This window comes from Penicillium coprophilum (genome assembly GCF_028826855.1).
Source record: "Penicillium coprophilum strain IBT 35676 chromosome Unknown utg000005l_segment0_segment0, whole genome shotgun sequence".
In the NCBI taxonomy this organism is placed as follows: domain Eukaryota; kingdom Fungi; phylum Ascomycota; class Eurotiomycetes; order Eurotiales; family Aspergillaceae; genus Penicillium; species Penicillium coprophilum.
Window position 1 is genome coordinate 690049 of NW_026622724.1, and position 27788 is coordinate 717836.

General features: G+C 48.2%; 13 protein-coding genes across 13 annotated transcripts; 6 read left to right on the plus strand and 7 right to left on the minus strand.

Annotated features, from left to right (window-relative positions):
* Nucleotides 1-987: 987 nt before the first annotated feature.
* N7500_007839 (putative cell division protein kinase (Ctk1)) lies at nucleotides 988-2391 on the minus strand (the record flags this gene model as incomplete). The annotated part of the gene is made up of 5 exons (XM_056678983.1): nucleotides 988-1020; nucleotides 1071-1226; nucleotides 1279-2109; nucleotides 2173-2281; nucleotides 2336-2391. 5 exons carry the CDS (start codon nucleotides 2389-2391, stop codon nucleotides 988-990), a joined length of 1185 nt encoding a protein of 394 aa, XP_056529355.1.
* Nucleotides 2392-2890: 499 nt separating this feature from the next.
* On the plus strand, nucleotides 2891-5860 carry N7500_007840 (uncharacterized protein; the record flags this gene model as incomplete). The annotated part of the gene is made up of 5 exons (XM_056678984.1): nucleotides 2891-2926; nucleotides 3008-3100; nucleotides 3189-3274; nucleotides 3343-4073; nucleotides 4134-5860. 5 exons carry the CDS (start codon nucleotides 2891-2893, stop codon nucleotides 5858-5860), a joined length of 2673 nt encoding a protein of 890 aa, XP_056529356.1.
* A 1146-nt stretch (nucleotides 5861-7006) lies between these two features.
* Nucleotides 7007-7343, minus strand: N7500_007841 (uncharacterized protein; the record flags this gene model as incomplete). The annotated part of the gene is made up of 2 exons (XM_056678985.1): nucleotides 7007-7271; nucleotides 7315-7343. 2 exons carry the CDS (start codon nucleotides 7341-7343, stop codon nucleotides 7007-7009), a joined length of 294 nt encoding a protein of 97 aa, XP_056529357.1.
* Nucleotides 7344-8558: 1215 nt separating this feature from the next.
* Nucleotides 8559-9444, plus strand: N7500_007842 (uncharacterized protein; the record flags this gene model as incomplete). Its single annotated transcript, XM_056678986.1, has 3 exons — nucleotides 8559-9097; nucleotides 9159-9236; nucleotides 9309-9444. 3 exons carry the CDS (start codon nucleotides 8559-8561, stop codon nucleotides 9442-9444), a joined length of 753 nt encoding a protein of 250 aa, XP_056529358.1.
* Nucleotides 9445-10109: 665 nt separating this feature from the next.
* N7500_007843 (uncharacterized protein) lies at nucleotides 10110-11530 on the minus strand (the record flags this gene model as incomplete). The annotated part of the gene is made up of 5 exons (XM_056678987.1): nucleotides 10110-10297; nucleotides 10353-10515; nucleotides 10575-10915; nucleotides 10974-11299; nucleotides 11349-11530. The coding sequence occupies 5 exons, from the start codon at nucleotides 11528-11530 to the stop codon at nucleotides 10110-10112; spliced, it is 1200 nt and encodes a 399-aa protein (XP_056529359.1).
* Nucleotides 11531-12418: 888 nt separating this feature from the next.
* Nucleotides 12419-14776, minus strand: N7500_007844 (coiled-coil domain-containing protein MAD1; the record flags this gene model as incomplete). Its single annotated transcript, XM_056678988.1, has 3 exons — nucleotides 12419-14338; nucleotides 14396-14547; nucleotides 14614-14776. 3 exons carry the CDS (start codon nucleotides 14774-14776, stop codon nucleotides 12419-12421), a joined length of 2235 nt encoding a protein of 744 aa, XP_056529360.1.
* A 374-nt stretch (nucleotides 14777-15150) lies between these two features.
* N7500_007845 (uncharacterized protein) lies at nucleotides 15151-16214 on the plus strand (the record flags this gene model as incomplete). Its single annotated transcript, XM_056678989.1, has 2 exons — nucleotides 15151-15457; nucleotides 15621-16214. 2 exons carry the CDS (start codon nucleotides 15151-15153, stop codon nucleotides 15986-15988), a joined length of 675 nt encoding a protein of 224 aa, XP_056529361.1. The 3' UTR covers nucleotides 15989-16214.
* Nucleotides 16215-17037: 823 nt separating this feature from the next.
* Nucleotides 17038-18029, plus strand: N7500_007846 (uncharacterized protein; the record flags this gene model as incomplete). The annotated part of the gene is made up of 2 exons (XM_056678990.1): nucleotides 17038-17238; nucleotides 17298-18029. The coding sequence occupies 2 exons, from the start codon at nucleotides 17038-17040 to the stop codon at nucleotides 18027-18029; spliced, it is 933 nt and encodes a 310-aa protein (XP_056529362.1).
* A 2469-nt stretch (nucleotides 18030-20498) lies between these two features.
* On the minus strand, nucleotides 20499-21161 carry N7500_007847 (uncharacterized protein; the record flags this gene model as incomplete). The annotated part of the gene is made up of 1 exon (XM_056678991.1): nucleotides 20499-21161. One exon carries the CDS (start codon nucleotides 21159-21161, stop codon nucleotides 20499-20501), a length of 663 nt encoding a protein of 220 aa, XP_056529363.1.
* A 921-nt stretch (nucleotides 21162-22082) lies between these two features.
* N7500_007848 (uncharacterized protein) lies at nucleotides 22083-22474 on the minus strand (the record flags this gene model as incomplete). Its single annotated transcript, XM_056678992.1, has 2 exons — nucleotides 22083-22298; nucleotides 22361-22474. The coding sequence occupies 2 exons, from the start codon at nucleotides 22472-22474 to the stop codon at nucleotides 22083-22085; spliced, it is 330 nt and encodes a 109-aa protein (XP_056529364.1).
* A 758-nt stretch (nucleotides 22475-23232) lies between these two features.
* Nucleotides 23233-24981, plus strand: N7500_007849 (GTP-binding protein; the record flags this gene model as incomplete). Its single annotated transcript, XM_056678993.1, has 10 exons — nucleotides 23233-23268; nucleotides 23330-23387; nucleotides 23451-23460; nucleotides 23541-23809; nucleotides 23872-23965; nucleotides 24021-24052; nucleotides 24109-24320; nucleotides 24371-24576; nucleotides 24630-24809; nucleotides 24858-24981. The coding sequence occupies 10 exons, from the start codon at nucleotides 23233-23235 to the stop codon at nucleotides 24979-24981; spliced, it is 1221 nt and encodes a 406-aa protein (XP_056529365.1).
* Nucleotides 24982-25225: 244 nt separating this feature from the next.
* On the minus strand, nucleotides 25226-25667 carry N7500_007850 (uncharacterized protein; the record flags this gene model as incomplete). The annotated part of the gene is made up of 2 exons (XM_056678994.1): nucleotides 25226-25237; nucleotides 25302-25667. The coding sequence occupies 2 exons, from the start codon at nucleotides 25665-25667 to the stop codon at nucleotides 25226-25228; spliced, it is 378 nt and encodes a 125-aa protein (XP_056529366.1).
* A 236-nt stretch (nucleotides 25668-25903) lies between these two features.
* Nucleotides 25904-27615, plus strand: N7500_007851 (SET domain-containing protein; the record flags this gene model as incomplete). Its single annotated transcript, XM_056678995.1, has 4 exons — nucleotides 25904-26224; nucleotides 26286-26812; nucleotides 26873-27452; nucleotides 27529-27615. Coding segments are annotated over 4 exons (1515 nt in total), but the record flags the coding sequence as incomplete, so codon positions are not given.
* Between the last annotated feature and the right edge of the window lie 173 nt (nucleotides 27616-27788).

Below are 27788 nucleotides of genomic sequence, written 5' to 3' on the forward strand. Positions count from 1 at the left end.
GATAGAAAGAATGGACTGAGATCGAGCACCGCCGATTGTCAAGTCGAGAATAAAAGAGAGGACGTCGACTTCCAGGTCGTACAAAAAGAATCAAAGCAGCCCAAGAGAAATTCGATAGAGAAAGAAAGAAAGAGTCTCCCTGGGGTAGAGCCGAAATGAGATCTTGGGACCCTGTGTGTATAGACAACATACTAGTCCAAATAGGTAATGATATACATCCATTCTCTCATTCTGATTGGCTGTGAAAATGGTACCTGACCCGAAGGAGATACCAGTCCCACGGCCGAGAACCCTGACCCTCTTTACTTTAATTGGCCTCTTCCATGGACATTTCCTTAGATTTTCTCGGGAGAACATCTGTACAATATGATATGTGTATATGGTGGACGTAGTTCTGCTAAAAATATTCCTGATACAGTATGTAATTTGCGAGTCCTTGGCACGGGTCAATCTCATCCGGCTCCTGCGAGCCCCATTTGCCCGCCCCCAAGCGGCACATTCGCTAAAAGGTAGCCCTGCACGCGGGCCCCGGGGGCACAGACTACTATATGGTTGTTTCACCCTAACCAAAACCGTCATATTTAATTGATCGCTCATGAGCCCGTAATTTCCGGCGTTGCCGAAATTTCACTTTTAATCTATCTCTTTTTTTTGGGTCATGCATGGCACCTTTGTGCGCCAAGGTTGTTGTCCTTATGCAGGTCCCAAGGGGTTAGGCTGCACCGCGAAAACACATTCACATTTTGTTCTCGACATGTACGGAGTAAGGTTGAATCATATCTACAATTTTTTGTACTCCGAGCTCTGTACTCCGTACTCCGTAGTAAACATCCATATCTGGTACTCCGATGCACAAAACTTGGTGCACTTGTACCGTTGATAGGCCCACTTTCATGCTTGTGATTCCCCGATCCACTGGTGCGGTATAACCCGAGGCGCAGGTGAGTGTGGCGTAGCACCCTTCATCCCATGTCATACCATTTTGCTTCAAGTCTGAGCAAAATATGGATGGGCAAGGGCCTGAGGCTATTGTTAGAGGCTATCGTAAGAGATCGGGTCAGGTCACATACCTCGGCTGCCGAGAGTCTTTCACTGCTTTCGTAACACAATAAGCGGCTGACTAAGTCACGGCCATTCGAAGATGCACCCGGAAGGATATCCTCCCAGTTCTGCGTGGGGAACGAGTGGAATTCTACTTTCCCCCAATCTGGCAAAACCTTCACTCCCTGTGCAATGGTTATTGATGATATTTCTATGGGTCGCAAGTGTCAAACTTACCGGCCAGCGCCGTTCATCTGGAGTGCCTAGTAGCTTGAATATGGAGAAAATCAGCGATAAATCGCTGCCCACAGGCCCAGAGTCGAAGAGCTGGTGGTGGCCGACTGCAATGGCTTCTGCCACTACACAGCCAGCAGCCCACATGTCCAGGGATGTTCCATACTCTTTGAAACCAAAGAGGATCTCTGGGGGTCGATAGCAGGTTGTGCCCACATCCGTGATTTTCTGCGTGGATGGCTCAGATCCCGGATCGCCTTCTTTCCATGAAACGCCAAAGTCTGCCAAGTAGGCTGGTCCGTTGGGAGAGTCCATCAGAAGATTAGAGGGCTTGATGTCCCTATGAAGTATACCCATGCTGTGAAGATGGGCAAGGGCATGGAATAGGTCTCGCAGAATCGATCGTGTTTGAGCAGCAGTTACCATGTCACGCCGGAGCAATTTCTCAAAGTCATATCGCACAAAAGGGAAGACCAAGACAAATCGTCCACCATCAAGGTTAAACGTCTCGAGTAATGGAATTATATGGGGGTGGGAAGCTTCGCGCAGCAACCGTGCTTCTCGGTGAGCGTCATGCGGGGCTGTCATCATATGAGGAATGGTGACTTTCACTGCTCGAACAGTCCCATCTTCCAACTTCGATTTGTAGATAGAGGAGTGCAGACCATCATAATGACCAAAACAAGACTGATACTGGCCGATCACTTCACCGGTCGAGGTCTCCAATTCTTCATGGTCATCCTCGGCATGCTGCAGACTGCTAGGGATGAGCTCTGTGGACACTGCCAATTCAGCTTCATCAATTGCCTGTTGGCAGATGGAATCATATTCACTCTGGATGGGAGGTCTCAGTTGAAATGTCGTTTTATATCCACCCTTAGAAAGCTCATGACTTACTTTTGAGGTCGCCTTGTCATACGCCTCGGTTTCAACCCGCTTTGCTTGGGCCATAGCTTCTGCAAATGCGGAGGCAGGTGAAGAAGAAGCTTTTTGATAAGCCGCTGTGCTGCGTGCTGATCAATAGCGTGCTCAATTAGCATAAACAGAAAAGGTCACTCACAGAGACTGTATGGCTCGCAGCCGGTCTGTGAAACCAAAATTGTCTTTCCAGGACATAATGGACAAAAATAACTGCTAACTAAGGTATTATGACTTCTGGCGTATACTGCCTTGCAGTTACGATACCAATGTATTATCCAATATTCAAAGCACAGCAAATATAGGGGGAGATCTATTCTATCACGAAGACTTGCTATCCGATATCAACCTGAGGCAGCAAGGCGCCAACATCAACGGCGTGGATGATGTCATGTGACCCGCCGAGAGGTGGTTACAGTGCTGTAACGTAAATAACATTCGACAGGCAATGAGACTGATTTGATACCCCCAAGTACCGTATTATTATAACGCCCTCCGTCATTCCATCCCCATTCCGTCCCCGGCCAACATCAATGACACGCTACCAACTGACACTGGTATTCGGTCCCGATCCCGCATTCAATTCACTTACTTGTGTGGGCTATTCTTGCCGCGAGGATCGCAGGAATTTCTTGGTTTTCTCTCCCATGTTATGCGCTTCGTGCGCTACCTTGTTCAATACCCCGGAATCTGAATCATGGATCTCTCACGGCAGGAGTACCCAACGCTGCTGGTAAGATTGACCAATGCGAGCTTCATGGTTAGCGAGCACAGCGTCCAGATGCTGACCATTGGTGATTTTTCTTTCATTTAGGCCACCCTGCATCCCGGCCAAGCTACAACCGTCCTAAGCGATCGCATTAAACTCATAAATAAGATCAATGTGGATATTGCCGATTACCTACAGGTATGACAACCTGGGGACTGGACCGATCAGGTCCCTAGCACGATCTCTACGATGGGGAGCGACATTGGTGTTAACAGATCGGCGATAGGAACGACGTCGCGTTGAAGAAGCATACGCTCAAGGGTTGCGGAAGCTGGCGCATCGGCCACAATTAGACAATGGAGCTGCTCTGGGGTAAATCGATCACTCCCTGGAAGATTAAAGTCCGTATGCATCCGATAACGATTCTGACTTGTGACTAGCATTTTCCAAATCCCTTGGCAACGCATCATCAGTGCCACTGAAACACTCGCCGTATCGCATGAGACCCTTGCGAACAAGATCGAGGAGGATGTGGAACGACCACTCAGAGAATTCAGCAATAAGAATCCAGAGATGAAGTCGATGCCTGGTATCCAGAGTAGTCTGGCGGGGTTGGCGAAGAATGTGGAGGCCGCGCAGAAGAAGGTAGACAAGGCCAGGGCGAAGGGTGCCAAAGGTGCAGACAAACTTGCTAGCGAGATTGCCAATGCCGAGGAAGTCCATCAGCAGTGGGATTCGCGGGCTCCGTTTGTCTACGAGCAACTCCAGGCCGCCGACGAGACTCGACTTAACCACCTTCGGGATGTGCTAACACAATTGGAGACTCACGAGGTGGATCAAGTCGAGCGCGGTCGCCAGGCCGCTGAAAGCTGTTTGAATGTGCTTCTCAATGTGGAAACAGCAGATGAGATCAAGACATTTGCTACCAGAATGACGGGCTCGCGGGTCCCTTTGACGCAGGCCGTTCCTAGAAGACAGACTGAACCGGCAGAGACGGCTTCCACATTTGAACCGGTATCTGAGCGGACACCGACTGCACCAGTCGAGCCTCAGTTCTCCACACCACGATCGGAAGCACCGCTTCCGCCCCCTCCACGCATCCAGGATGATGCGGCGAGCCAACTATCAGAAGCATCTGACAGACAACACACTATCTTTCAGACGCCACCAGGTAAATTTTATAGCCATGTTATGGTCCCACCCTAGATGCAACTTCTCACAACTTATCTAGCACCGGAAGCACAGCCACGACATACCCCCCTTGGGGGGTTGAGACGTCTTGGTACTGTCATGAACAGGCGAAAGAGCGTTGCCTTACCCTCGACTGGATCTTTTGACAAAAAGCCAGACAAGAAGCGTAGTCCCTTTGCTGCATTCAAGCGAGCCGACTCTCGGGATCTGCAAATACCTGAATCTCCCCCCGCGACCGCAACTGACCGTCCAGGGACGTCCTTCACCGATCAATCATCCTTGAGGAACCCTAGCGTGTCGCATGATCGCACCGGATTAGATACTGCCGCAGCGATGCCTGAAGCCCACCCAGAGAACGCCACAAATGGAGCTACCCCAGAAGGTCTTGGGCTCACCAATGACCACGTAAATCCGCCACAGGTTGATTCAGAGGGATTTACCCAGCGTCCTGCAACAATTGACGAGATCACGCGTGCCCAGAATGAGGCAGCGGGCCTAGATGAATATGGTATGAATTTGACGATTCGAGACCAGCCCATCTTTGAGGACGAGAGCCAGGCGAAGCGGGCTATGGATGATATGGCAAATACGCTCCGAATGCGTGCTCCGCAGACAGGAATGAGGCGCAATGCAGGCACCATTCGCGGGCGCCGTGATGTTCGCAATACAGTGTTTATCGCTTCACCTGGTAATGACCTTCCGCCATCTTCAGCAGGATCAGAGTCCCAGCAACCAATCTCGCCAACCAGGCAAATGACCTCCCCTAGCATTGCCGCCAGCACTGGTACGGATGATCACACTATGTCAGATACTACCTCTGTTCGGTCCGGGCACACTATCCATGGCCCAGGACCTTCAGTTCATCCTGATCTACACGAATCGGGCCTGAATGCTTCAGTCATCGAGACTGTCAATGCATGGTTCTCAGAGGGTAATGTCACTAGGTCATTCGTTGTTGGTGAGCTTGCTCTAGCAAACAACTCCATACCTGGTCATGCAGTAGACCATACCCGCATCCGACTCGACAACTTCCAAGTGCTGGAAAAGGTTGCGGCGAATCCTCACTTTGTTCAGGAGGTTGCCAAAGACGCTGGCGACGACAAGAGAGGTGAATACGATATCCAGCTGGGTAGCATCTCCCGCCCCATGCCGACAGTTGCATTCAAATATCAACTGCATATCGACCCAACCAACCCCTCAGCCCACTGCCCCGTAATATTCAAGCCAGTGTGGAACTTAGAAGAATTACAGGCTAGCGCCATCATCTACTATACGCTCAATCCATCTTTCACCTCCCACACATCGGAGTCAATTACCCTCAAGAATCTGGTCTTGACCATTAATTTGGACACAGCCACTGAGGACAAAACCACCGGGCAGCCGCGTGATTCAGTCGCCCACGCCACCAGCGCCGCCATGTACCCTAATACCGGCGCCGTCTTCCGTCGCAAAACTTCCACCGTCACATGGAGAATCCCCGAGCTAGAGGTCAAGACCCCCACCGCCCCAGGGACGGAGAGCAAGTTCCTCGTCCGCTTCGTGACGTCTACCCCCGGACCTCGCAAGGGTGTCGTCGAAGCAAAGTTCGAGCTTCACAATGCTGAATCTGTTTCTCAGCTGGGTATCAGCCGCGCTGCCTTGGAGGCAGAGCAGACGGAAGAAGACCCCTTCGCCGATGAGGGTCGTGAGTCCGAGTCGTCCGCGCCTTCATGGCTGGGCGTTCCGACTACACGCAAGCTGATCACTGGAAAGTATGTGTCTTCCTAGGCATTCTTGCGCACGGCTGGTGCAAGCTGCCTGCACTTGGTCCTTTATATTCCCTGCTTTCATTTATTTCTTCTATTCTCTGTTTACTGTTTGGATTATGTATGTCAGGATAGGCATTCCTACAAATAGGGCTCCAAACGGAGGTCATGCCATTATTTTTCTTTTTCGTTTTTCCCCTTCTGCCTTTCTCTCGCCTGTCGTGTTCTGAGTCTCGTCTTGTGCAGATAACAATTTTGTTATTTATGAATTGTTTTTGTTTGTTCGTTTGGGATCATGCTTTGTGTAGTTAGGCATTTATTTTCTCGCACATATGTACCTGTATGTACCAGATTTTAGGCCGCGAATATGAATTTCCCGATCGGGGTACCGCCGCTTTATGAGGGCGCTCAGGGTCCTGCTCACGGAGTATTTCACAGTAAAGGATGATTGTTTCGTGAGCATTCGATCAGGGTCTGTTTAGTAATGTCCTAATATTTCTCAGTGAGGCTACATTTACCGCATAATTATTTTTGCTTGCTCCCTTTTATATTTGTAAGGTCACTCTCCACACTCTATTTATCACTCTACCAATCACCTTCTAGACTCTCTCTTCCTTTCCCCCCTTTCAGCCAATCACAATCCTTACTTATTAACTTCACATTTCTATCTAGTTACCCATACAGTATCATCATAAAGCATTTCGAACACATTAATCAGCAGTATAGCGCTCAGCTTATATTACAGTGTACGAAATGTATATAGCAATAGCTAGGAGTGACCTAGACCTACCTAGCCTTCTAAGGGTCGAGTCGGGTCGGGTTTCGGGCTTTTCGAGCTTTGCGGAAGTCTAGTCGTGACTATGCTCGCTAAGACCATTTTCTTTAGTCGAGCACTATACTTCATGTTAAGTATAATCTGTTTGTACATAAGTCAGGTTTATTTCCATTTTGAGAATAATAGAGCCTCAGCTCCTTACCAAACCAAACCACTACCTATTATGCCGTAATATCACCACTCAAGATTCTATTGACAGGCACTCGTCGCTACAGCGAAACAAAACATAAAGCCCTATAATGTTAATAATATCTTAAGGCGGGTTTTCTAGAAAGAATTTAGTCGAGAATGAAGCTATCGTTTGTGCTAGATTTGAAGTTGATCAGATTCGCACTAAGCAGATGGCGAGTGGTGGATGGAGAGAGCCTCTATATTGTCGATCCGACCACCGATTTGCTCGTTCCACCTTTCGCTAGTCATCGCCATAGTCGGGCGGACGACGGGCTCGCGAAATCTCTTCATCTGAAGGTTGTATCGAATGAGTAGGGATTTGACTAAGTCGCCCTCTTTCGCGACTCCCCATAGGAGACGTTGGACACAGTTTGCCCACTCTCCAGCTTCGGGTACAGGTCTGCCAGGGGCCCAACTGGGCGGGGGCCTGATCAACTCCGGGTACAATCTCTCAATATCCCTCCACTTACCGTTCAACCGATTCCCACCTAGCAAACATACTCAGTGCAGATGGTTCACGTCGAGCTCAACAGTGTTGTCGAGGTCCCGTTAAGGATTCCATTTGTTGCTATTTACGACCGACTCCCTGGGCCAGGGAAACATGATATCCTTATCAACGCCAATGGTTTTCTTGAAATCACCGAGAAGGTATTCTGATATATTCTGGTTTGCCATCGGCCTCACTACCCATCTTCCCCAGATGCTTCATCGACTTTCGGTGTATTGTTAACTGAGATGGTTCTACATATAAAAAAAGGCATATGAATAAAAAAAAAGGCATATGAATCAATAGGCAAGGTGGTACCTATAGTTTTCAGGCCGGTTCTTACGACCCTGAGGTTAAAGGCCACTCTCGTGGATCTCTTCTTTATTGTGCCAATCGAGCCGTACATATTCTCAACATTGATGCCTTACGTTTGTAGGTATATATGATATTGTCAACTTATTTCGTAGGCGTAGAGATGACGTTGTAAGTGTTCGATTTTGAAGTGGTCATTTACCTCGTCAACATCCCCTGAATTCCTTTCTCGTATGCTTCCGGAATGGGCATGGTTGAGGAACTTTCGAAGTTCTTCAAAGATATGATACGGAAGAGGCAACTGCCATGTCGAAATAAATTGGTTTATCAGAGACTACTTGTAAGAAATGGCGGCATAAGCTAAGCTGAACCAATCTTCCTTTAACAGACTACCCCTGGGTTTCCTTTTCCTATCTTCCGCTACTGAACAACCTGCTTGCTTGTTTCACCTGGTTTGCAGAAAGATATCACCCCTGTTGATGAAAGCGCACCCCGCGAAGCCCCAGACTTTCCTATTTAGGTGGGCTGCGTACCTAGGTACCCGTGGACAAATTGAGACCTCACACACGTAATGGACTCCGTATGAGTAGATCAGCTCCGGAGCATTGTGGAGACATGTTGATCGATTCCACTCCAGTCCAGTTGGTGGATAAAAGTTGGGTAAAAGTTGCGTGTAGAATGTTTGTGTGTGCTTGATAGGTTGGAGCTGGAGAAACTGAGAGGTATATGTTAGTGTTCCACGGTTAACACCCTGGACATTAGGATCCATAATAGTCGCGTTGTCACCTTTACACCCTCCTTTTCTCTCTGCTCAGCACCTGCCTTTTACAATTCACCTGTCTATCAACTTCATCAAAGCGTTTTCATTTCTTCAGAATCTTGAAGCTGCCCACCCCTTCATCTCCTTTCCTCATCATGATGCCCCGGGTTCTTGACTTTGACCACCTGTGTGGTACTGAAATTACACTTGACCAGCCTTCTCTTTCGCCCCCTCGCACGTTCGTCCTCGACGAAAAGATATCCGAAGACTACCAAACGATGACTCAGCGGATATATGATCAAGGGTCGGGGCCTCCGTTTGGCGTCATTAAATTTTCTTGCCACAACCTTCTGGAACCTGGTCAGCAGGGCTTCATGCGTATATACTTGCAGATACCTATTGATGGTACCTTTTCTAGCGCTCCAGAAGTCCGAGCCCAGCAGGCCATCAGCCAGCGCACCCACACGGAGCTAAAAGCGCTTGCGACTCTAGATCGTGAAAACTGTACGTCAGTACCAAAATTGCTTGGCTATGGGGAAGCGTTACAAGGCACTGAAGAACTCGTGCCTGGTGGCTACATCAACTACGTTGCGTGGGCACGGGTACCTGGTGAACCCGTCGACTACTATTCTTTCTGGAAACGCGACTTTGAATATCGCCGGCGACTGCGTTCCGCCTTTCGTACTGCCTATGAGTAAGATCATAACCCCTATACGTCCATTCCTTAAAAAACTACCTATACTAATACAACGAAGAGAACTCAGTAGGTGTTCTTGGCAACCTAGACTTACCCCTCCGAGCAAGCTCATCTACGATGATGCCACCAAGGCTATGTAGGTAGTTCTGGCATTTCATTCACCTGACTGATCTATGAATGCCGATGGCGATGAGCTAATTGTCTTTAGGCACATTTCCGGATTCCGAGGAGCCGTACCAATGGACACTGAGCCATTCTCAGACGAGACCTACGCGTTATGGGGATTGGCAAAGCCATCTGACAGGCTGGATTGGTATCTTGATAGCTCTGACTGGACCTGGTAACCAATGTGGATCTCCGTACATCTCTGAGCGATGCTTTTGACAGTGGAAATGGCCTTTGGCATATGGGATTGTAATTTTTAGTTGTTCATGACGCCTAGCTACCCCAGTATGCATGTATTTGTCACTGGACTGGTGCTTTTAATGATACGAATGTAGTATCTTTCCGCTACTGGCAACCCTTTACACTGTTGATCAACGTAAAACACCTTGATATCATTCAGCGCAAAACTAGAATACTTGGTCATTCAGGTCCGAATACAGATATCAGATGAGCAAGAAAGTTTATCAGGATATAGCAACAACCCAGGGCACAGTCTGGTTGTTAACAGGATTGGCGGCACTTGCTAGAGTGCAGACATAAAACATGCATTGTTTCATTGATACTTGGGGAAAGGTGAGATGAATCGATTGGGGGTTAGGGACTGTTGGTGAATAGTAGGAGGAGAATATGGGGGGGAATCCCACACTTCCCAAGCCCCGCTAGGGAACTGAAACTGTCGTAGGAAGATGGTGTGGTTGTAAGTGCTGATGAAGCCATATTCAGATTGATCATCTCGGTAGAGCACACCAGCGGTTTAGCATGGGTATGTAATATTGTCCTCACTAGATGGTTTTATTGGCAGCAAAACCTCGAGAGTTGCTCTTGGCACCTTCGATACTATCATTCAGATGGCACTTGCCATTGATTCACCAGCATCATAGGGCTTTGGTAGCAAGTCAAGTGCTTTTTCAGCAGAAATGCGGTTCGAGGGTAGAAATCTCATCAATCCCTGAATCACCGGAAGAAAATAGTTGAGTGCTGGGTGATTTCCATTCGCCAAAAATTTCCGTTCAATCTTCGACATTTTGGAATCTTGGGACATGATTAGCTAGCCAGTGTCTAAATTTCTTGACCTCAGGCCGCTTACCTTCTTCCACTGTCACATCATGACTTTCTTCCATTAGCATTGATCCCCATTTAGCCTGCCATTCGGTTGGTAGGCTCTCCACAAAGCCTACCATTTGGGCAACTAGCCAAGAGTCCCTATCGAAATACGAGAATGGATAGCTGGTAAATATGAAAGTATAAATCTATGACACGTATTCGTAAATACTTGTGTGCGTAAAGAGAATTGTTCATATTCACGTACCATGCATCCTGCACGCCATAAATCGACGCGATAGTCGAAGGAATTGAGAAAAATTGTCTCTGGTACTCGAAGAAAGCCGGGCTGAGCAAGCTTGCTAGGCTCTTTTCCCTGGGTGAAACTTTCGCCGAGATCAAGAAGCCGAAGGTCTTCTTCGTCCTCGTCTATCCAGTTTGTCCATTCTGCCACCTTGACAATCTGTGTTGGTAGTCCAGGTTGTAAAGGCGTGCCATCAGTATAGACTAGCGGTTCAATCTCTGGATTGCCTAAGACTTCGAAAAGCTCTTCCTCCGTTGCCCTTGATAGGTTAGAGCAACTAAATGCGATGTTTCGGCCACTAATATCTAATGGGAACTGGTAAGCATATTCATAGCAATGTCAAGTTATGGATATCTATCTCACCACCATGACACATGCCGGCCCCATGAATAAACTTAATAGCTTTCAGAAGTTGTGAAGACATTCGGAGCAAAACGTCCGGTTCAAACTTTTCTTCTGACTCACGATAGTCTGCTAGGACCGTATCGACAGAGGGTCCAAGTAGCTCCAAAACAAGGCATTCGTGTTCTCCATTTGGACCTTTGTGGGTGAACGAATCAAGTAGTTGAACAATATAGTTAGACGAAAGGCTTTGCTGGGAAAGGTTCCCCAGAAACCGGAGATTCTGCAACTCATTGGATGCTTGAGAATTTGCGGTCTTTATTTTCAAAGAAACCCATTGGTCTTTTCTGTCCAGAAAATGAGTTTTGACGAGCTGAGGCTGAGTAGGGTACTCACGCTGTATCCTTTGCAAGCCAGACAGTTGAATAGCCACCCCACCCTAACTTGTGGAAAATCTTGTACCGATTGCTTTTGAAAGTGTCGCCAACTTTAACCGGATGATATCCACCAGGCTGGTATCTTGATAAGGATTCTTGTGTGTATAGTAGATTGCTTTGATGGAAAAGAGATAAATCCATAATGGGGTTCAATTCAAATATGAGTGGGAGCTGAGACAAACCACGAGAGAAACGCAATCGTCACGATCTGGATTGTCTTTAGAGGTATAATTTTCAGTTGCTATTAATGATATCAGCAGATCATCGATCTCAACTGGAAACCCATTTGGGGTGAGTAGGTCTCTGAGCCCACACAACCCAGCCCAATGGGGGCTTAGTAGGGCTGAACAGACACCAAACAATGCAAACATGCCAATTGGGAACACAGACGCTGATCCATAGAAACTGCAGCAATTGGCTGTGTAAAACATATGTCTACTCTTACGGCCTCAGGCCCTCGAGATCCTAATATATACTGGTTGGTATGTATAAGCTGGAACATACTGAAAAAACAGTTCTTAAGCAGCTATTTCAGGTGTACCAAGACCCTAGTTAGACGTACTAATGGGCTTCGATGGGTAGTTGATGGGCCCCCTTGATGGGCTCTGGGTTGGGCTGGGCCTTGAATGTTGGGGCTTTGGGCCAGGATTCAAGAGCATCCAAGACTCTAACCAGATAGAGAACCTTAGATCCATTTTCAGCTTTGTGTTTCCCGATTGGGGAGATGTATAGGGTCGCTTCGATGCATGTCTCAGTATTGCTCAGAAGCGGCGATATTCTGGGAACTCGAAGGAAAAGTACAAGTGCCAGCATGTTCTCCCCTTATACCTTTGCCAGGGGGTATCAGATGCAGATAGCTAAGAAGATATATGCAGTGTTGATTGAATTGCTGCATAACCAAATAGTAGATAACCAATGACAAGAAAATACAACATAGCACGAATCAACATGTGCTGGGGAATCACAGAAATAGAGAGACGGAAAAGACAAGAGAAAAAACGTTGCCGAAGATGATAATTATCCGATATATCACATCCTAGCAGCGCGGGTGGTCTTGTCATAGAAGTCCAAGGTCATGGCCGCTAGGAAACATGGAATATCCTTTCTCTCCTCGACCCAAAATTTGATCAAAGGCTTGAGTTCCATGGCGAACAGACTGTTCGGCCCGCCCGATATTTTCATAGTGCCGTTCTCACCATCAAAGACGATGGAGTTTTCTTCACCATTCCCCATACTACCAGGACCAGAGTTGGAAGGCGCATCGGAGTCACCGTGACGGTATGCGGAGGATAGGTGGAACATTGAAGTGACACGCACTCTACCATTCGGTAAGAAATCAAGCTTGAAGCCAAGAAGAGAGGCGACGGCTTCCCGGAACTCAGAGGACTTGGCTGTCCAGATCTCCTTTAGTCGGCGCATACGCTTTTCTTTATCGGCGACGGTGCGCTCCATGTCTTGCATCTCGAGCTTGATGCTCTCTAGAGCGCTGACTGGAACGACTTTGACATCAGTACGGCCCCCACGCAGCTGCGCCATGAGGTCTCTGTTCGCGGACTGGAGAGTTGTAAGAGTAGTCATCTTGATTTGTTCGGTTTGGGCCGTCGGATTATCACGCAGTTCAAGAACACGCGTTCGTGACTTGGCCTTCAAAGACTTGATCTGCGACTTGGCGGCATCAAGTTCCCGGCGGGCGAGAGTCGTAGCCTGTTCCGATTTGGTGAGATGTTCCTGGAGCTTGCGGTTCTTGCGGCTGAGCACAGCGATGCGCTCGCTTTCGGCTTCGCTGTTAGCCGGAGAAAGAGGTCGCTTGACGCCTCTAGCTTCAGCTTGGTCTTCTTTCGGTGCTTCCTGCTTGGAGAGCTCTTCATGGACTTTGTGGAGCTCACTGCGGTATTCATCAACGAGTTGCTGCAGCTGGGTTATTTGCTCGGATTTTTGTTCATCAAACTGTGACGGATCTTCGTGCATTGTGGCCTCTTCCGCATCAAATGTCTTGAGTTGGGCGCGCAAGTATTCAACTTCTTTCACTGCAAGGGCACGCTGGCGCTCCAGTCGAGCTCGAAGTCGGCTCTCCGCGGCAGCTGGTCCTCCCACAGAAGCGGCAGTAGCGCGGAGTTTCTCCAACTCTTGTTGCAGATTGTTTTTATCGCTCTCGAGGCTCTTGATCGCCTCGTCCTTCTCAAGGAGTTGGGCGTCGACAGTCCCGAGGCGATCCAGGAGCGTAGCGATCTCAATTCGTCCTTGAACTACCGCCCTCACGATGGCGTCTGGTGAGTCAAACTCTGCAGGCTGGTCGGTTTCCTGTAAGAGGCTGACCCACGATTGTCGCTCATCTTCCAAAACCTGTTTTTGAATCTGAACTGTGTTGAGTTCGGCTTCAAAGCCCTTCATCAACTGGAGCTGGTTCTCTACTGATCTCTTCTGTTCTTCGACAACTTCAACGTTCTTCGAGACTTTTCGAAGGTGGCGCAGCTCCGTTATTTGATCACGTTTTGTTGACTCCAATTCCCGGATATGATTGACTTGTTCGGAAAGTTCTCTCTTTAACACAGTCAAAGCCTCGGCATCGTTTCCTTCGGCCTTCAGTCGAATATTCTCCGCTTCAAGTTCAGCGACCTCCGCTTCACGCTGAGATAATTTCTCCTGCGTTGATTCTTGCGATGTCCTCGCATTTTGAATATCGCTCTGGAACTCTTCGATTGTCTTTTGTAGGGAAGCACGGACTGTCTCTAACTCACTGATCTGGTATTTAAATTGCCGTTCCTGGTCGGAAAGTCGAGCTTGAGTGTCGTCAAACTCTTCCTGCAAGTTTTGATTCTCGTCCTGGAGGCCTCTGATCTTGCGTTCGAACACAAGTTTGTCATTCAGAGCCTGATCTTGAATTTCTTTCAATTCTTTTGCGAGTTCCTCGCTCTTATGGGTTGCACGATTACTCGAAGATTCGGCAGTCTACAGCAAATATGGTCAGTTTGAGTTCGTGGAAAGATGAGTTTGATAGCGACTCACCTGAGCCTTTCGAAAATCCGCATCCGCTTTCAGTTGCAAGTCGCGGGTCTCTTTTTCATGGCGAAGGGCTTCCAGCTCTCGTTCCTGCTTGATATTCTCGAGCTCGTACTTGAGGGTACTCAATTGGACGCGTAGCTCTTCTTTTTCCGCATCTAGACGAGCCAGTCAATTTTCCGTCGCAACTCTCTCGAGTTTATCCGAGCAGGGTCTCATCTTACCATGAATGGGTTGATGGGATTGGGCTTGGGATTGTGAGAAACGGCCAGATTGTCGCATGGCAGACGATCGGCGCATGGTACTCCGTACATTTGAAGGTGTCGACGGTGAGCCGAATCCAGCAATGAGCTGGGAAGCCGGCCGGTTGTTCTGGCTGTGGTCCATCTATTAAGGGCCAGGAGAGGTCAGTTTTTGCGCAAAAAAATGGAATGGAGACCCATTAAAGCTTACGGTGGGTTTTGGGCTATCTTACACCCCACGGATATTTCTGTCTAATGGGGCATGAGGCAAAAAGCACTGCACAACTTGTCCTGGAGCTGTATCAAAGGGAAGATGGTTAAAGGCGGCCGCCGCCTTGTTTGGGATTATGTCAGCAATGAGCTGCGCTAGAAGTGGGTTAGCGCCGTTTTAAAAAATTATTTCGATTTCGGCATCGAATTCTCAGTTCACCACCCTCACCCGTGACTCGTCCCCCTCCACCTCGGTCTCTCGTTCGATTTTACTCAATTTCTTCCGCTTAATTCCCTACAACCGTCACTATGGGCAAGGACAAGGTCGAGAAGAAGGACCGCGCTGAGAAGAAGGAGAAGCGTGCGGAGAAGGACGGTGTGCACAAGGTCAAGAAGGAGAAGAAGGAGAAGAAGGATAAGACTGCTCTTGTCGATGCAGTAGAGAAGGAGATTGATACTGAGGCCATGGAGGGCCTCGAGCAGACCAGCGCTGTCGCCGTCAAGGCCGATGCTGAGGTTGATGCTGCCGACCGCCCCGTTGGCGCCCTCGTGCCGTTCGCCAACCCATTGGTTGAGGACAAGCAGGCCAAGAAGGTCCTGAAGAGTGTCAAGAAGGGTATGTGCAATATCTCATCGATTCTCTCTTAACCCATCTACTATCAGTGTGCACGGTCGATATTTCATCGGATCCTCGGATCATCCATGCCTACTGATCGCATTGCTGCGCAACTTTTTTACTCTTATCTTCATATCATCCATGCTGACATCTTGTCTTCTAGCTGCCGTCAACAAGTCTCTCAAGCGTGGTGTCAAGGAGGTCGTCAAGGCTCTCCGCAAGTCTCCCATTCCCGCCGCCAACGCTCCCATCGGTGTTCCCAGCGGTGTTGTCGTGCTCGCTGCCGATATCTCCCCCATGGATGTTATCTCCCACATTCCCGTCCTGTGCGAGGACCACGGCATTCCCTACGTCTTTGTCACCTCTCGCGCTGAGCTTGGTGCTTCCGCTGCCACCAAGCGCCCTACCAGTGTGGTCATGGTCACCCCCAAGGCTGCCAAGGGCAAGAAGGAGGATGATGAGGAGTTCACCAAGGTGTTCGAGGAGCTTGCTGGCTTGACCCAGAAGGAGCTCAAGAAGCTGACAGTCTAAAAATGTTCTCGACTTGTCTGTTTTACCTTTTGTTATTTGCTCTTCCCACACTTCACTGCGAGTGGGTTCTCTGGTTGTACAGGTTTCTGATACCGTCTGTTCAGGCGGTGCATGTCTTATGGGGTCCGGCCTATGGGTATCTTTCTATATTTGCTCTTTTGTTCCAACTCGGCGTTATTTCAATGGTGTACGAAAAAGGCAAGAATTCCAATGAGATACCACCAACCTCATAGACTCGGTCCTAAGTAAGGTCTCGGTTAATTTCGAAGGGACATCCCATGCAATTTTTACTCATTGCACTGCCACGCAGTGTGGCACTTGCATAAACCACGTTGTGTCTGATTGCTGTAGGAGTTGATATCCTCGAAAATTCTGACTTCGTGATCCTCTTGTGAGACAGACCGACAGGCCGCATATGAAATTGGTCTCGAGCCCTCCAATATTCCCTTAGTCCCCAAAAAAATCCTAATCTATCAGGGATGTAATCAGTCACAGCGGGTTGCAAACCCAAAGATTTTAGATAGCAGGTAGAGTTAGTACGGTGATCAATCATGGATTTCATACTCCATACTCCGTACACATAGTGTGAAGAGCTCAACCTGGGCAATTAGCCTTGCATTGTTGGATAAACTATTGCTGTGGCGTTCTGAGTTGAGGCGATCAATATGATCAATCCCTAGTCCCCTCGCCCTTGGCGTCAAACAAGGGATATAGTGCATATCCCAAGCCCAGGAGATATCAATTTCAGCCAATCACTATGCATAGTGCCCTGAATAAATCCGGCCCTAAGTTCATAGATCTTATAGCGCTAGCCTAGATCCAGGAACAGAATTGGTACTCCGTATTGGGCACCGGATCTAAGAAGGGTTCCCTTTTGTCCTACACACCTTCTTCCTTGTGTTCAAGGCACGGCCCTTGCGGTCGAAATCTGCCCTGTTTTGGGAAAATGATATAAGGAACTGAATACCCTCGTTCTTTGTCGGACGATTCATTCATTCTGCATATACTTGGCCGTCATATCATCCAATTCTCTCTTTATTTCCACAACAATGCAGATCAATCGCGCCTCCATTTCAACCCTCGCGCTCATTCTGGCCGTGGCTCAATTAACAATATCCCACCCTATTCAAACCAGCAAATTGGTCAACTCAGAAAAAATCCAAGATCCCAATGCCCGTGGAATATGGAAGGTCTTTGAGAAAGAAGGATTGGATCTATTACCTGACCCACCTCACGTCAAATACAACGGGGTATGTACTGTATTGTGGGTTGTTAACTCGGGGACTTACTGACCTGTATCTACCTATAGAACCCGACATGGCCAACAAATCCAAATAACGAACCAACAGAGCAAGACACACCAAATACTCGCTATACAACAGGAACTTCCAAATCGGAGAAACCGACGGTCTCAATCCTGATCCCAGCATCTCCAGAAGGACCCGAGCACATGTACAAGCCCTACAACCAACACAAAGGAGAAGAGAACGAACACCCCTCAGGCGATAAGAGCTCAATCGATGCACTCGCTGCCCAGAGACAAGATGACTACAGCGAGGTTCTACAATACCTGCATGCAGCAAACACATTGAACAATGAGCATAAACACTCCACCCCTGCCTCGTTGGCTTATTCCTCCTCTTTCTTTACGTATCGCTTCTCACTCCCGAACTTGAAATCAAAATCTTTGACTTTCTCACACTATCCGCTCCCGGGAGTCTTTACGACAGTGATTATTCTTCTGGTGATGGTTTGGGTCTCTATCTTAACCATTGGGCTACTTGAATTGGGAAGTTATCTTTGGAGACAGAGGGGGCAGGTTCTGGCTAGGGAAAATGATCGGGTTCTGTATACTGAGGAGCGGAATGTCAGTGTTGATGAGACGATGAAGGTCCCCTTGCGAATCGTTGATGCTCCTTCGGAAAGCACCCGGCCACGCTCCGTGGGAGAACTTGGATATGAGTTTCTAGGACCCATTTACAGTGACTATGAGACCGATTCGGGCTCGGAATCTGACGAGGATGATTATCGCATCTTTTGATACACTTGAATATATGTTTTAACTGCATGATCCTTGATCAATCCAATTGTATATTTTTGCGTAGTTCATTGAGGTTGACAACTGAGTGTATACAAGAGGTTTATTTTTGACAAGTGATGCACTCGAACAGGCTGGGAAATTTCAAAATCATCATGTACGAACAACTGAGTGTGCCACCTGGGCATAACTCTCTGGATTAAATTGCTTGCAATTTAGTATTGCACTTTCACTTCGTGGGAAGTTATAACCAGTAAAACGTACCTTCTACAACATACAAGACAGGTGCCAGATTTGGCCCCATTGCACCGATAGACATGGCATCTTAGCTAGGCCCTTTGTGGTTTAGGCTCAAAGCGCCTATATAATTCATGTCCAATGACCTGCCTTCGTTGAGGTGGGTAGCTGCATAACCGTCTAATCAAATTATGCTCTAAACGGGAGCCAGCGGTGGGCTCACTAGGCCTCGAAAGGTGTGATATAAGTACTCCGTACTTCGTAGCTATGAATGGTGTTGTGCTGGCTGCATATTCTACTACGGGGTGGGCATAAGCCATTTTCCCTGCGTTTTCCTGGGGCTTTCCACGCTATCTATTAGTATTGCGTGGCCAGTTCTTTCTTTCGTTCTTTGCTAATGCGCAATTGCCATGGCGTCTTCACGCCACTTCCAGTACAGGTATCAATGGAGTGATGGCATGCGAAATTTGGTTCGGAGTGAATGCGCCGGCATGTACACAAACTACTTAGAAAGAACAATGTCGGGGTGTGATGATGAGGGTTACTACGTAGGCAGTATAGTAGACTGTCTTTGAGTAGTACGAGGGAGTCCTGGAAGGCTAATAGTATGTATCCCGTGGTCAAAATTCTTTGCATATTAGTTTTGAAGGCACTTCAAGCTAGTTATAGTCCTGTTGTCTAGTGGCATCAGCCGCGATGATTCTAGGCCTCTTGCCTACAATACTAGCTATAGGAGGACGGTCTAGCACGTTCGAGATTGGTCTCTTGTCATTGCGCCGGCCGTTTCTGGCTTTTTTGCTGGGAGTCGGGACCCCTGGTATTACGTCCATATCAGCTTTCGGGTACAAGGGCCCAATCCAAATGCTGCAAAAGGAGCCGGACAGCCTTGACACGCCCAAGCTGTCGAGAAATTCAACCATTGCCATTTTTATGCTTGAATATATATTTGCCTGCATTGCTATAGCCAATGCTGCACACACAATCCGGCAGCTCGGCGTTTCTTCGGTCTGTAGCATGGTGTTTGACAGCACATGGCTGCCCCTTTTGTGGACTTTTTTACCACTTTGATCTACGCATGCGGTACAGCTGCGGTGATGCTTCGTATAGAGTTTACTACATGTAATAAGCACCCTGTGCAGGCATAGTTGCTCAAAAGACTTTTTAGGCGCGAGATGCAGCTCTGTAGCCACCAGGCCCAGGCGATGCTGATCTTCAGGTGGGAGTCTTACGCCTTCATCTCTTGGTCTTTCCTCACTTCTCTCTTTGCTCTAACCCATCTTGCATTCGGCACGGTCCTCCTTTCAAGCAGCCTATTCATCGGGACTGGAGATGCTTTTGTCATCGCTGCTAGGTACTTTATCCCTGCCGCAGTTTGTCGACTTATCTTAATGTTCGAAAAGAACGGCATGAGACAACCCATTGATCTTCGGAACAGCCATACTCGAATCGGTTTCCTTGTTAGCCTAATGATCAACTCTTAAAGCTGGTTATCACCAAAAACATGTTGCTGTTCTTCGATTCATGCTGGCCATGTGTTGGAGACTGTGATCTTCAAACTTGGTGGGAGCCTTATGTGGTTAAGCCCGTCACTGGTTGGGGGTTTGCTTTGTTTGTGGTAAAAAAAAATGTAGCGATCAAATATACAGGCGCAACATCCCTGAACGCTCAAAAACCAAGGGGATTGTGTGGGCGGAAACAAGGAGTCGGTAGTATGAAGTCCAGCAAATCGACTTTTGACAGCTAGTCGACCGTCTGCTATATTTCTTTAATGAAAAGAAAGGACTAGTAAAAAGACCAGATAAGAAGTAATCTAATGCTCATACTTCATTTTGTTGAACTAATGTACTGTATACTTTATGCTGCCTTACCACCCTGTCCATTATTGGCTTCTCGGGCCTTACCAAATGATCGAATAAAAGAGAAACTGAGAATTCAAAAGGCGCATGTGCTTCGAGAAGGCAGACGACCTGCGATCAAGTGGCACACATAGTCGCCCGTCTTGTGCTCGATACCCACAAAAGAGGGAGACTGTCGATATATGCCCAAGACATTGAGAAAAGATCGGGGGGAAAAGCAATGATCACATGTATTCTTAGCTGCTATTGTACATAATGAATGCAATCATCAACCTTTGATGTTATAACCTCAGCCTCAAGGCTGAGTCCAACCAAAGCACGCTCGCTTGCATTCCTCAAAAAGATGAAAACATTGGCCCAGATCTCAAATCAGAGACTCTTAAGCGCGCTGGTCGCTCTCTAATTGCTCATATTGATTCTGATCCTCCACACCCTTCTGCTCGACATGACCAGAACTATAAGCAGTGCGAGCATTGCTACGCTGGAACTGATTGATAGAGTCGCGGGCAGGGTCCTCGCTGGAGCCAAGTTTCGAGTTGAAGCTCACATTCTTAGCATCGTCGGAGGGGAAGCCGCCCTGTTGGACGTCGGTTACCTCGTTATACTGACTGCGACCCCCACTGCCGCCAGCAGCAGAATATTCCCCAGCCTTGATGCCCATTTCCTTCTTGGCCGCAGTTGAGCCACCAGCGTACCCAGAGTTGTCTAGGTGTGTGCCAGGGAAGTTTCCCTGACCAACCACACATTCGGGATATTTCTGTTCCTCATGGCGGTCCTGGCGTTGATAGCCAGATGAGGCAGAGGGAAGTTTGGTGGAGGCGGAAGTGTCGGTATTCTTTACTGTGGATTGGTTTCCTGAGACGCCCATGGGCTCTGCGCCACGGTTGCCAGAAAAGCCGCCACCTTGGCGGACGGACTCGGCGGCAAGCGAGTCATTGGTAATAGGGCCTGACGGTTCTTCGATGGGCTGTTGTGAACGAGGGTCGGTGGTGACCTTAGTGCCGCGGCTTGCGTGAGGAAGAGGGGTGCCTTGGATGTCCATGATCATATAATGGAAAAAGTCAAAAAGGTAGACTTCTGATATTGAAGATATGTGTGGTAGAATATAGAAAGGAAATATTTGACTGATGAATGCTAACGAGGCCGCGGTGGCAGATCTATATAGGAAAGCAATGCGCTATGACCGAACCGCATATTGGAAGTATCTGGTCTCATAGAAACGAATCAAACAGCATTGATGTCATACTTACGCTAGCCAGTAGGGGTTATACAAGAATATGCAGTTTTAAACCTGGGAATTTTGTCTGCCAGTCGCCGTCAGATTAACTAGTTATACTCGAGGCACTCTGTTTGGTGGCTGGAGAAACCGATGGAAAGGAGGGTGTGGAGCATGTGGAGCACAGTCTCCCCTCTGATGTATTCATGCTTCTATAGAAGGTTTTTGAAAGGAGAGTCTCATGCCCCACATGCCTATCAAGGATGCTATCTTGAAATTCATCTCCAGACCGAAAGTTGGTGTTGTTAGGAGGCAATTGACGTCAGGTCTAGACCCTCGCAGTAGTACAAACCATGCAAACACCTTTATCTTCATTCTATATTGCACACGATGTGTTCGTTATCTCAAATATCAGTTTGAACCTTGTGTTTTAATGTGAGTTTGTAAGTAGAGCAGATGGTACATTTGTTTGTATGTGAAACAAGATTTATATGGTAATTGCACTTGAAGGCCTAGCGCGATGCATCCAGACTCTGCTAGTCCTGCTTCGTTCAACAGTTCTTCATGAAACAAATGATACAATAAATAATTTGAAAATCGACTATATTCTTAGACATAATACTAATCAACCGGAATGAAAGTCCGAAATTCACTCATTCGCTCGTAAAAATGACTATTTTACCTATATTAAATCCTCATGTTCAGATAGTCTTAACGGGTTGTAGAATCAGGAGGGTCCTCAACACTCTACAGTCCAAGTTCTTCAGCACTACTGCCCGCAGCCGGAGCACCACGCAACCCACTGTTGTCAGGAGGGTATTCGACACGTCCAGAGCCAACACCGGTGATACGCTGGTCGAGAGAATTCCAGTCGCTGGCAACTGGAGGTTGATCAGGTAGAGGTAAATTGGCCTTGATCTTGTCAATTTGTGCGGGCTTGTTGGTGTTTTGATCGATGATCGACTATGTAGAGAGCATGTCAGATGATCTGTTTCCGACTCAGTGTTGCGTTACAGGAAACTCACCTTCATTCTCGATACATTTGAGTCTGCTGGGGTGTTGCCACCATGTAGCAAGGAAAGCTTGGACTCGGCCCTGCGGAGGTCCTGAATGGTGGTGTGAAATGTAGCATCAGTCATTTTGTAGTTCGGTAGTGAATTTGATAAAGTGTCAGAATTGGCTGAGTATGATACTCACACTGAAGCATATCATGAGGAATAAGGGTTTATATATCGAGGTACCATATTCCTTGTCGATGGCAAGACTCTGTGACGTTTGCTACAATGACGACATGTGTTTAGGGCCATGGATATTCTACCCTCCAGAACCAGCTGGGCCCTAATTCATCTTGGGGACTTTGTCGCGATTGGAGATTCCAGGCCGTCTGGTCGACAGGAGCATACTGAATGATTGGTCGTAGCTGATGGGTCACCTAAGGTGGCAAACCTGTTGATTTGCGTGCATGAAATACGCTATGCATACAAACTGAGCTTATCTTTCAAGCGCCGTCGAATAGTCAAAATATATTTTGAAGCTGGATGGCTGAGATGTGGATCTATTGAATATACAACGGTCGCTCATAGCGTTTCACGGTGAATTATGGCCAACAGATCCCACTCCCCGTTGCATCCTCAGAAATTCCTAGATATGGTGATCTCCAAGTGTAAAAATAAACACATTTGTATAGAAGTAAAAAGCTTTTGAGGAGTTCAAGGGTGGTCGGCGTCCTAAAGCGGCATCAAAGCATCTAGGCGATCAGCAACACCGCCTTCCATTTTGACACGGCAGAAAATGTTTCTTATCGAAAGACAGCCAACTCCGAGGCACGTGGATACTTGAACCTGATCATTGTGTTATCCTGAGGATTTTTTGTTCTTCGACACATATATCTTGCAATATGCCTCGAGATCCACTGATCGGACTGGTGGGCAAGGTGTGTCACTCCCAGCCAATCTTCCACCACCCCACTGACCACAGATGTGAGGGGCATACAGCCGTCTAGTGGAAAATCCACCACCTTGAACAGTTTGACCGATGCGACTTCGAAAGTCGGTAAGTAGATCAGAATACTTTTATACCCGATCTGGGAAATCTAATCAATTATACTCTGTACAGGAAACTTCCCGTATGTGCGCACCGATTGTTCTGCATGAGCAGATCCACCTTATCGCAATTGATCCCGTAGGCCGTGTTGACACCGCACAGCTTTACAACCATTGACCCCCAGCGAGCCATCGGATACCTTCAAATTGATTGCCCATGCCTGCGACACAATGTTTCAGACCGCTGCCAGCCTAATTATGGAGGCTGCCACGAAGGGCGACGCTCCGTGCCGATTGAATTGCTAGATGTCGCAGGTCTTGTGCCAGGCGCGCATCAGGGTCGCGGACTCGGTAACAAGTTCTTGGATGATCTGCGTCACGCCGATGCTCTGATTCACGTCGTGGATGTGAGTGGGACCACGGATGCTGAAGGTTGGTTGCGTGTGCCAGAGTATATACAATGGCGCAAATCAGGTGTTGATAAATATCTGCAGGAAAGGCTACTCGAGGATATGATCCATCAGTAGACATTGAGTGGTTGCGATCAGAGATCGTGCGATGGGTGTTAGGAAACTTGATGGAGAAGTGGTACGTTTGCAAGTGCCAACAACGAAACAACGGACAAGTGCTGATCTCTCCTTAGGGGCTCCATCAAAAGGAGACATCAGGCATTGAGTCAGTGAATTTCTGAAACACTATCTGCAATGACATAAAACTGACTCTCGGCACAGAGGCGAACCCCGTTGACACATTGCAGAAACAGTTTGCCGGCTATGGAAGTACCCACACCACTGTTGCACGGTTTATGGATAAACTTGCCCTAAAAGAGCCGTTGGAAGAGTGGTCAAATGAGACGGTAGAGATTGTTGTTAATGCTTTCATCGACGAGAAATTTCCCACAGTGTTCGCGTTGAACAAGATCGACCACCCAGACGCAGACAAGGTACGAGAGTACGGCTGTTGACCCCTATATCGTTCTGACATATATTACAGAACATCAGCAAAATTGCCAAAATGCAAGATCCACAAAGCATTGTGCTTTGCTCCGCTATCTCCGAGGTTTTCCTCCGAAAGCTAGCAAAGCAGCAGTACATCAAGTACGTTGAAGGGAGTGAGTTTGTCGACACGCGAGAAGATTTGATCGAGATGGGCGACCCAGACGGAGGAGGCCTCAAAGAAATGGACGAGAAATTGAAAACGTATGTTTCGTGCCGATAGGAGGGGCGTAACCCGGCTAACGACTTCCTACTAGTCGAGTTGAGAACATGAAAGACATGGTTCTGTATCGATTTGGATCTACCGGTGTCGTCCAATGTCTGTCCCGAGCTGCAGAGCTTCTAGGGCTCGTGCCAGTTTTCCCCGTCCGAAACGTGGCGACATTCAACTCTGGCACTGGAACTGCCGTATTCCGTGACTGTGTTCTGGTTAACAAGTAAGTATTCCCCATTCTAGCTGACATGAGATGTCTAACATCCCACAGGAATAGTACTGTCGGTGATGTTGCTCGGAAAGTGATGGGCGACGTACCCATCAGCTATGTCGAAGGAGTGGGGGAACCCGAGTCTCCGAAGACGACATTGTGGCAGTTGGGAAAAACGATGTGAGTGCCCCTGCCAAAGTATAGAATACGGTTGATTGACTGACTTGTCATTGCAGATCCTATCGTTCAAGGTTGGTCGGTAGACCAGTCGACATATGTACAGCCTCTCCCATGATATGACATTAGTAATGAAAATGTCTTATGACCTTGTTCTCTACTCCGATTCACTATTATTACAAAATTTGAGCCGTCGACAGTGAACGTGTCGAGCTCGAACAACGCCATAGCACACCACAAGATACTTGGATTCAACCACCCTTCTGCGAAGATGCAGACGCAGTCAGCAAGGTGAAATGAAGTCCCTCATCATTCGTATGAACTGACCTTTGCGCGTTCGTCATTCATGCCAATGACTGGCTCTGGTGCTTTGGGGTGCTCCTCTTTGGCCTTCTTCCCATGCTTGGTCCCGCCTCTCTCCGTAATACCCTGTGACTTGGTGTCATCTGCAATACCCTGATTCATTTTCCTTTCCCTCAACCCAGTGGCCGCTGACTCTGAGTGTACATCCTCTGCATCACCTCTCTGAGCCCGTTTGCGTGTGTGATCCTCCGCTGAACTTCCCTTCCAATCCTCGAAGATGGAGTAATGGCGGACCCCAGGTGGTGCCCGGTGAACTGGTGGATGAATGACGGACTGTAACGGTAGAATGACCCGCCAAGGATGTCGTGAAATAGACATGCTATGTAGCATTGATGTAGCAGAAGAGATGCAGTGATCGCGCTTAGTGAAGTGCGAGTTATTGTAGAGACTTGAAATGCCTTAGTGTTGAATTTCACCTACATGTAGTGATGATTACCTGCTTCGTCATATGACGTTACTATGCTGTAACTCGACTTTGTCCAAAAAAAGGTAACAACCTTGGTCGGAGCTCGGGGGCCAGGCTTATCGATAAGACGATCGATCGTCATCGACGCGACAATTTAGGCGCACAAGCATCAACCTCAACTCACTTCACAATGAAACGCGAGTACCTCCCGGTCGAATCCCTGCCTGCTTGGCAGCGGCTCAATGGGATTGTCGTTCGAGGCATCGCAGCTCGCAAGGTTGGGTCTGATCAACATGGCGCAGACAAAGGCAGTGCCCTCATCGCAACAGAAGCCCAGATGAGCAGCGAGAACGATGCAAAGCCCACAATTCTCCTACAAATTCCCTCAGGATTGGTTTTATCCCTAGATACTGTCCATAATCATGCCAAAACCGACAGGTACTTGCGCGACGTGTTGGAGGCAACCGGCGACTTTGGAAGGGTATGGGCTGCTGCTCCCCCCACATCTACATTACAATGGAGAAACCAACTAAGATACACAGACAGCTAGAGGAGCAATCCTCATATTCCTACTCCTCCAGCTAACCCATAGCAGTCCCGATGTACGCTCAGCACATGAGACCGTCGGTATCTCCAATCCATGGACCGAATACGTGAAGTTCCTGCCTCCATCGTTCCCCCTACCCATCTTTTACACTCCCGAGGAGCAAGAGCTACTCCGCGGTACGTCACTCGAGGAGGCTCTTGATGCGAAATTCTCATCTCTTGAGCGGGAGTTTGAACACCTCCGCCAGGCTACGGAGAGCATTGAGTGGTGCCAGCGGAGCTGGTGGGATGAGAAGACTGGCTCGCTGACAATTCATGACTGGAAATACGTTGACGCTGCTTATCGGTCGCGCATGCTGGACCTACCTGGCAGTGGTCTGGCGATGGTGCCATGTGTTGATATGGCCAATCATGGCTCCGGGGATGGGGTCAAGGCGCTGTATGATGCAGATTCTGAGGGGAACGCTGTTCTTCAATTACGATGGGGCAAGGCTCTCCAGCCTGGGGAAGAGGTTACGATTTCGTGAGATTTCTCTACAGTAGACATGGTCATTGAGGACTTGGCTGACACATGGTATGGCAGGTACGGCGATCAAAAGCCCGCCTCCGAGATGATATTCTCCTATGGATTTCTGGAAAGCGGCACGACGGAAGCACGGGAAATATCCCTCAATCTAGATATCCCAGAGGATGACCCTCTCGCCATACCAAAGAAGATATTCTGCCAGAACAATTCTGGAATTCGTATCTCAGCCGTGGTGGGCTCTGAACAAGTGACCTGGGAGAGTGACCTAGTTTGGATAGCATGCGCCAATGAAGAGGACGGGCTCCACTTTGGGATCGCGCAGACAACCGACGGCGGCCGGGAGTTGGAAGTGACCTGGAAAGGCGAAAAGATACAATCAGTCAGTCATCTCCGCGAGCTGCTCGCTGTTGATCCCTTGTGGGAGATTTTTCAGCTTCGCGCTGCGGTGCTTCTCCTCGAAAGGCTCGAGACTCAGCTCGCCCTCCTTCAGGAGACGGAGGAGATCATCACAAACATGCACAAGGACAAAGCGGGGTTGGATTCCATGTTTCGACCTGGAATCTTCACCTCGATTGCCCAACTCCGAATCTTGGAAGGGGAGCTGTTGGAGAAGGCAGTCGAGGAATTAATCAAACAGGTAAGTGGTTTATTATTTTGACTTCCTCAGGGAGTCATGCCCTTTCTAATATCCAGCAACTGACTATCGGATACAGAGAACAGAACTCCTGGCTTCTGAAACGGTGGCCGAATATTTCCGTGCACAGACAGGGGAGCCGGATGAAGCCGAGGACTTTTCATGATTCAAAATCAAAGGCCAAGATCTTGATGGGTCCGTTGAAGACTAGACCACAGTTAGTGAACATAATGCATATCAGCCTAACAGACGTGTCAAAGTATCCGGTTCATTCCTCAAAATCCCTCTCGAGCCCACTTTTTGTTTGGCTCATAGGCTGCGACAAAGCCCCAATCCCCG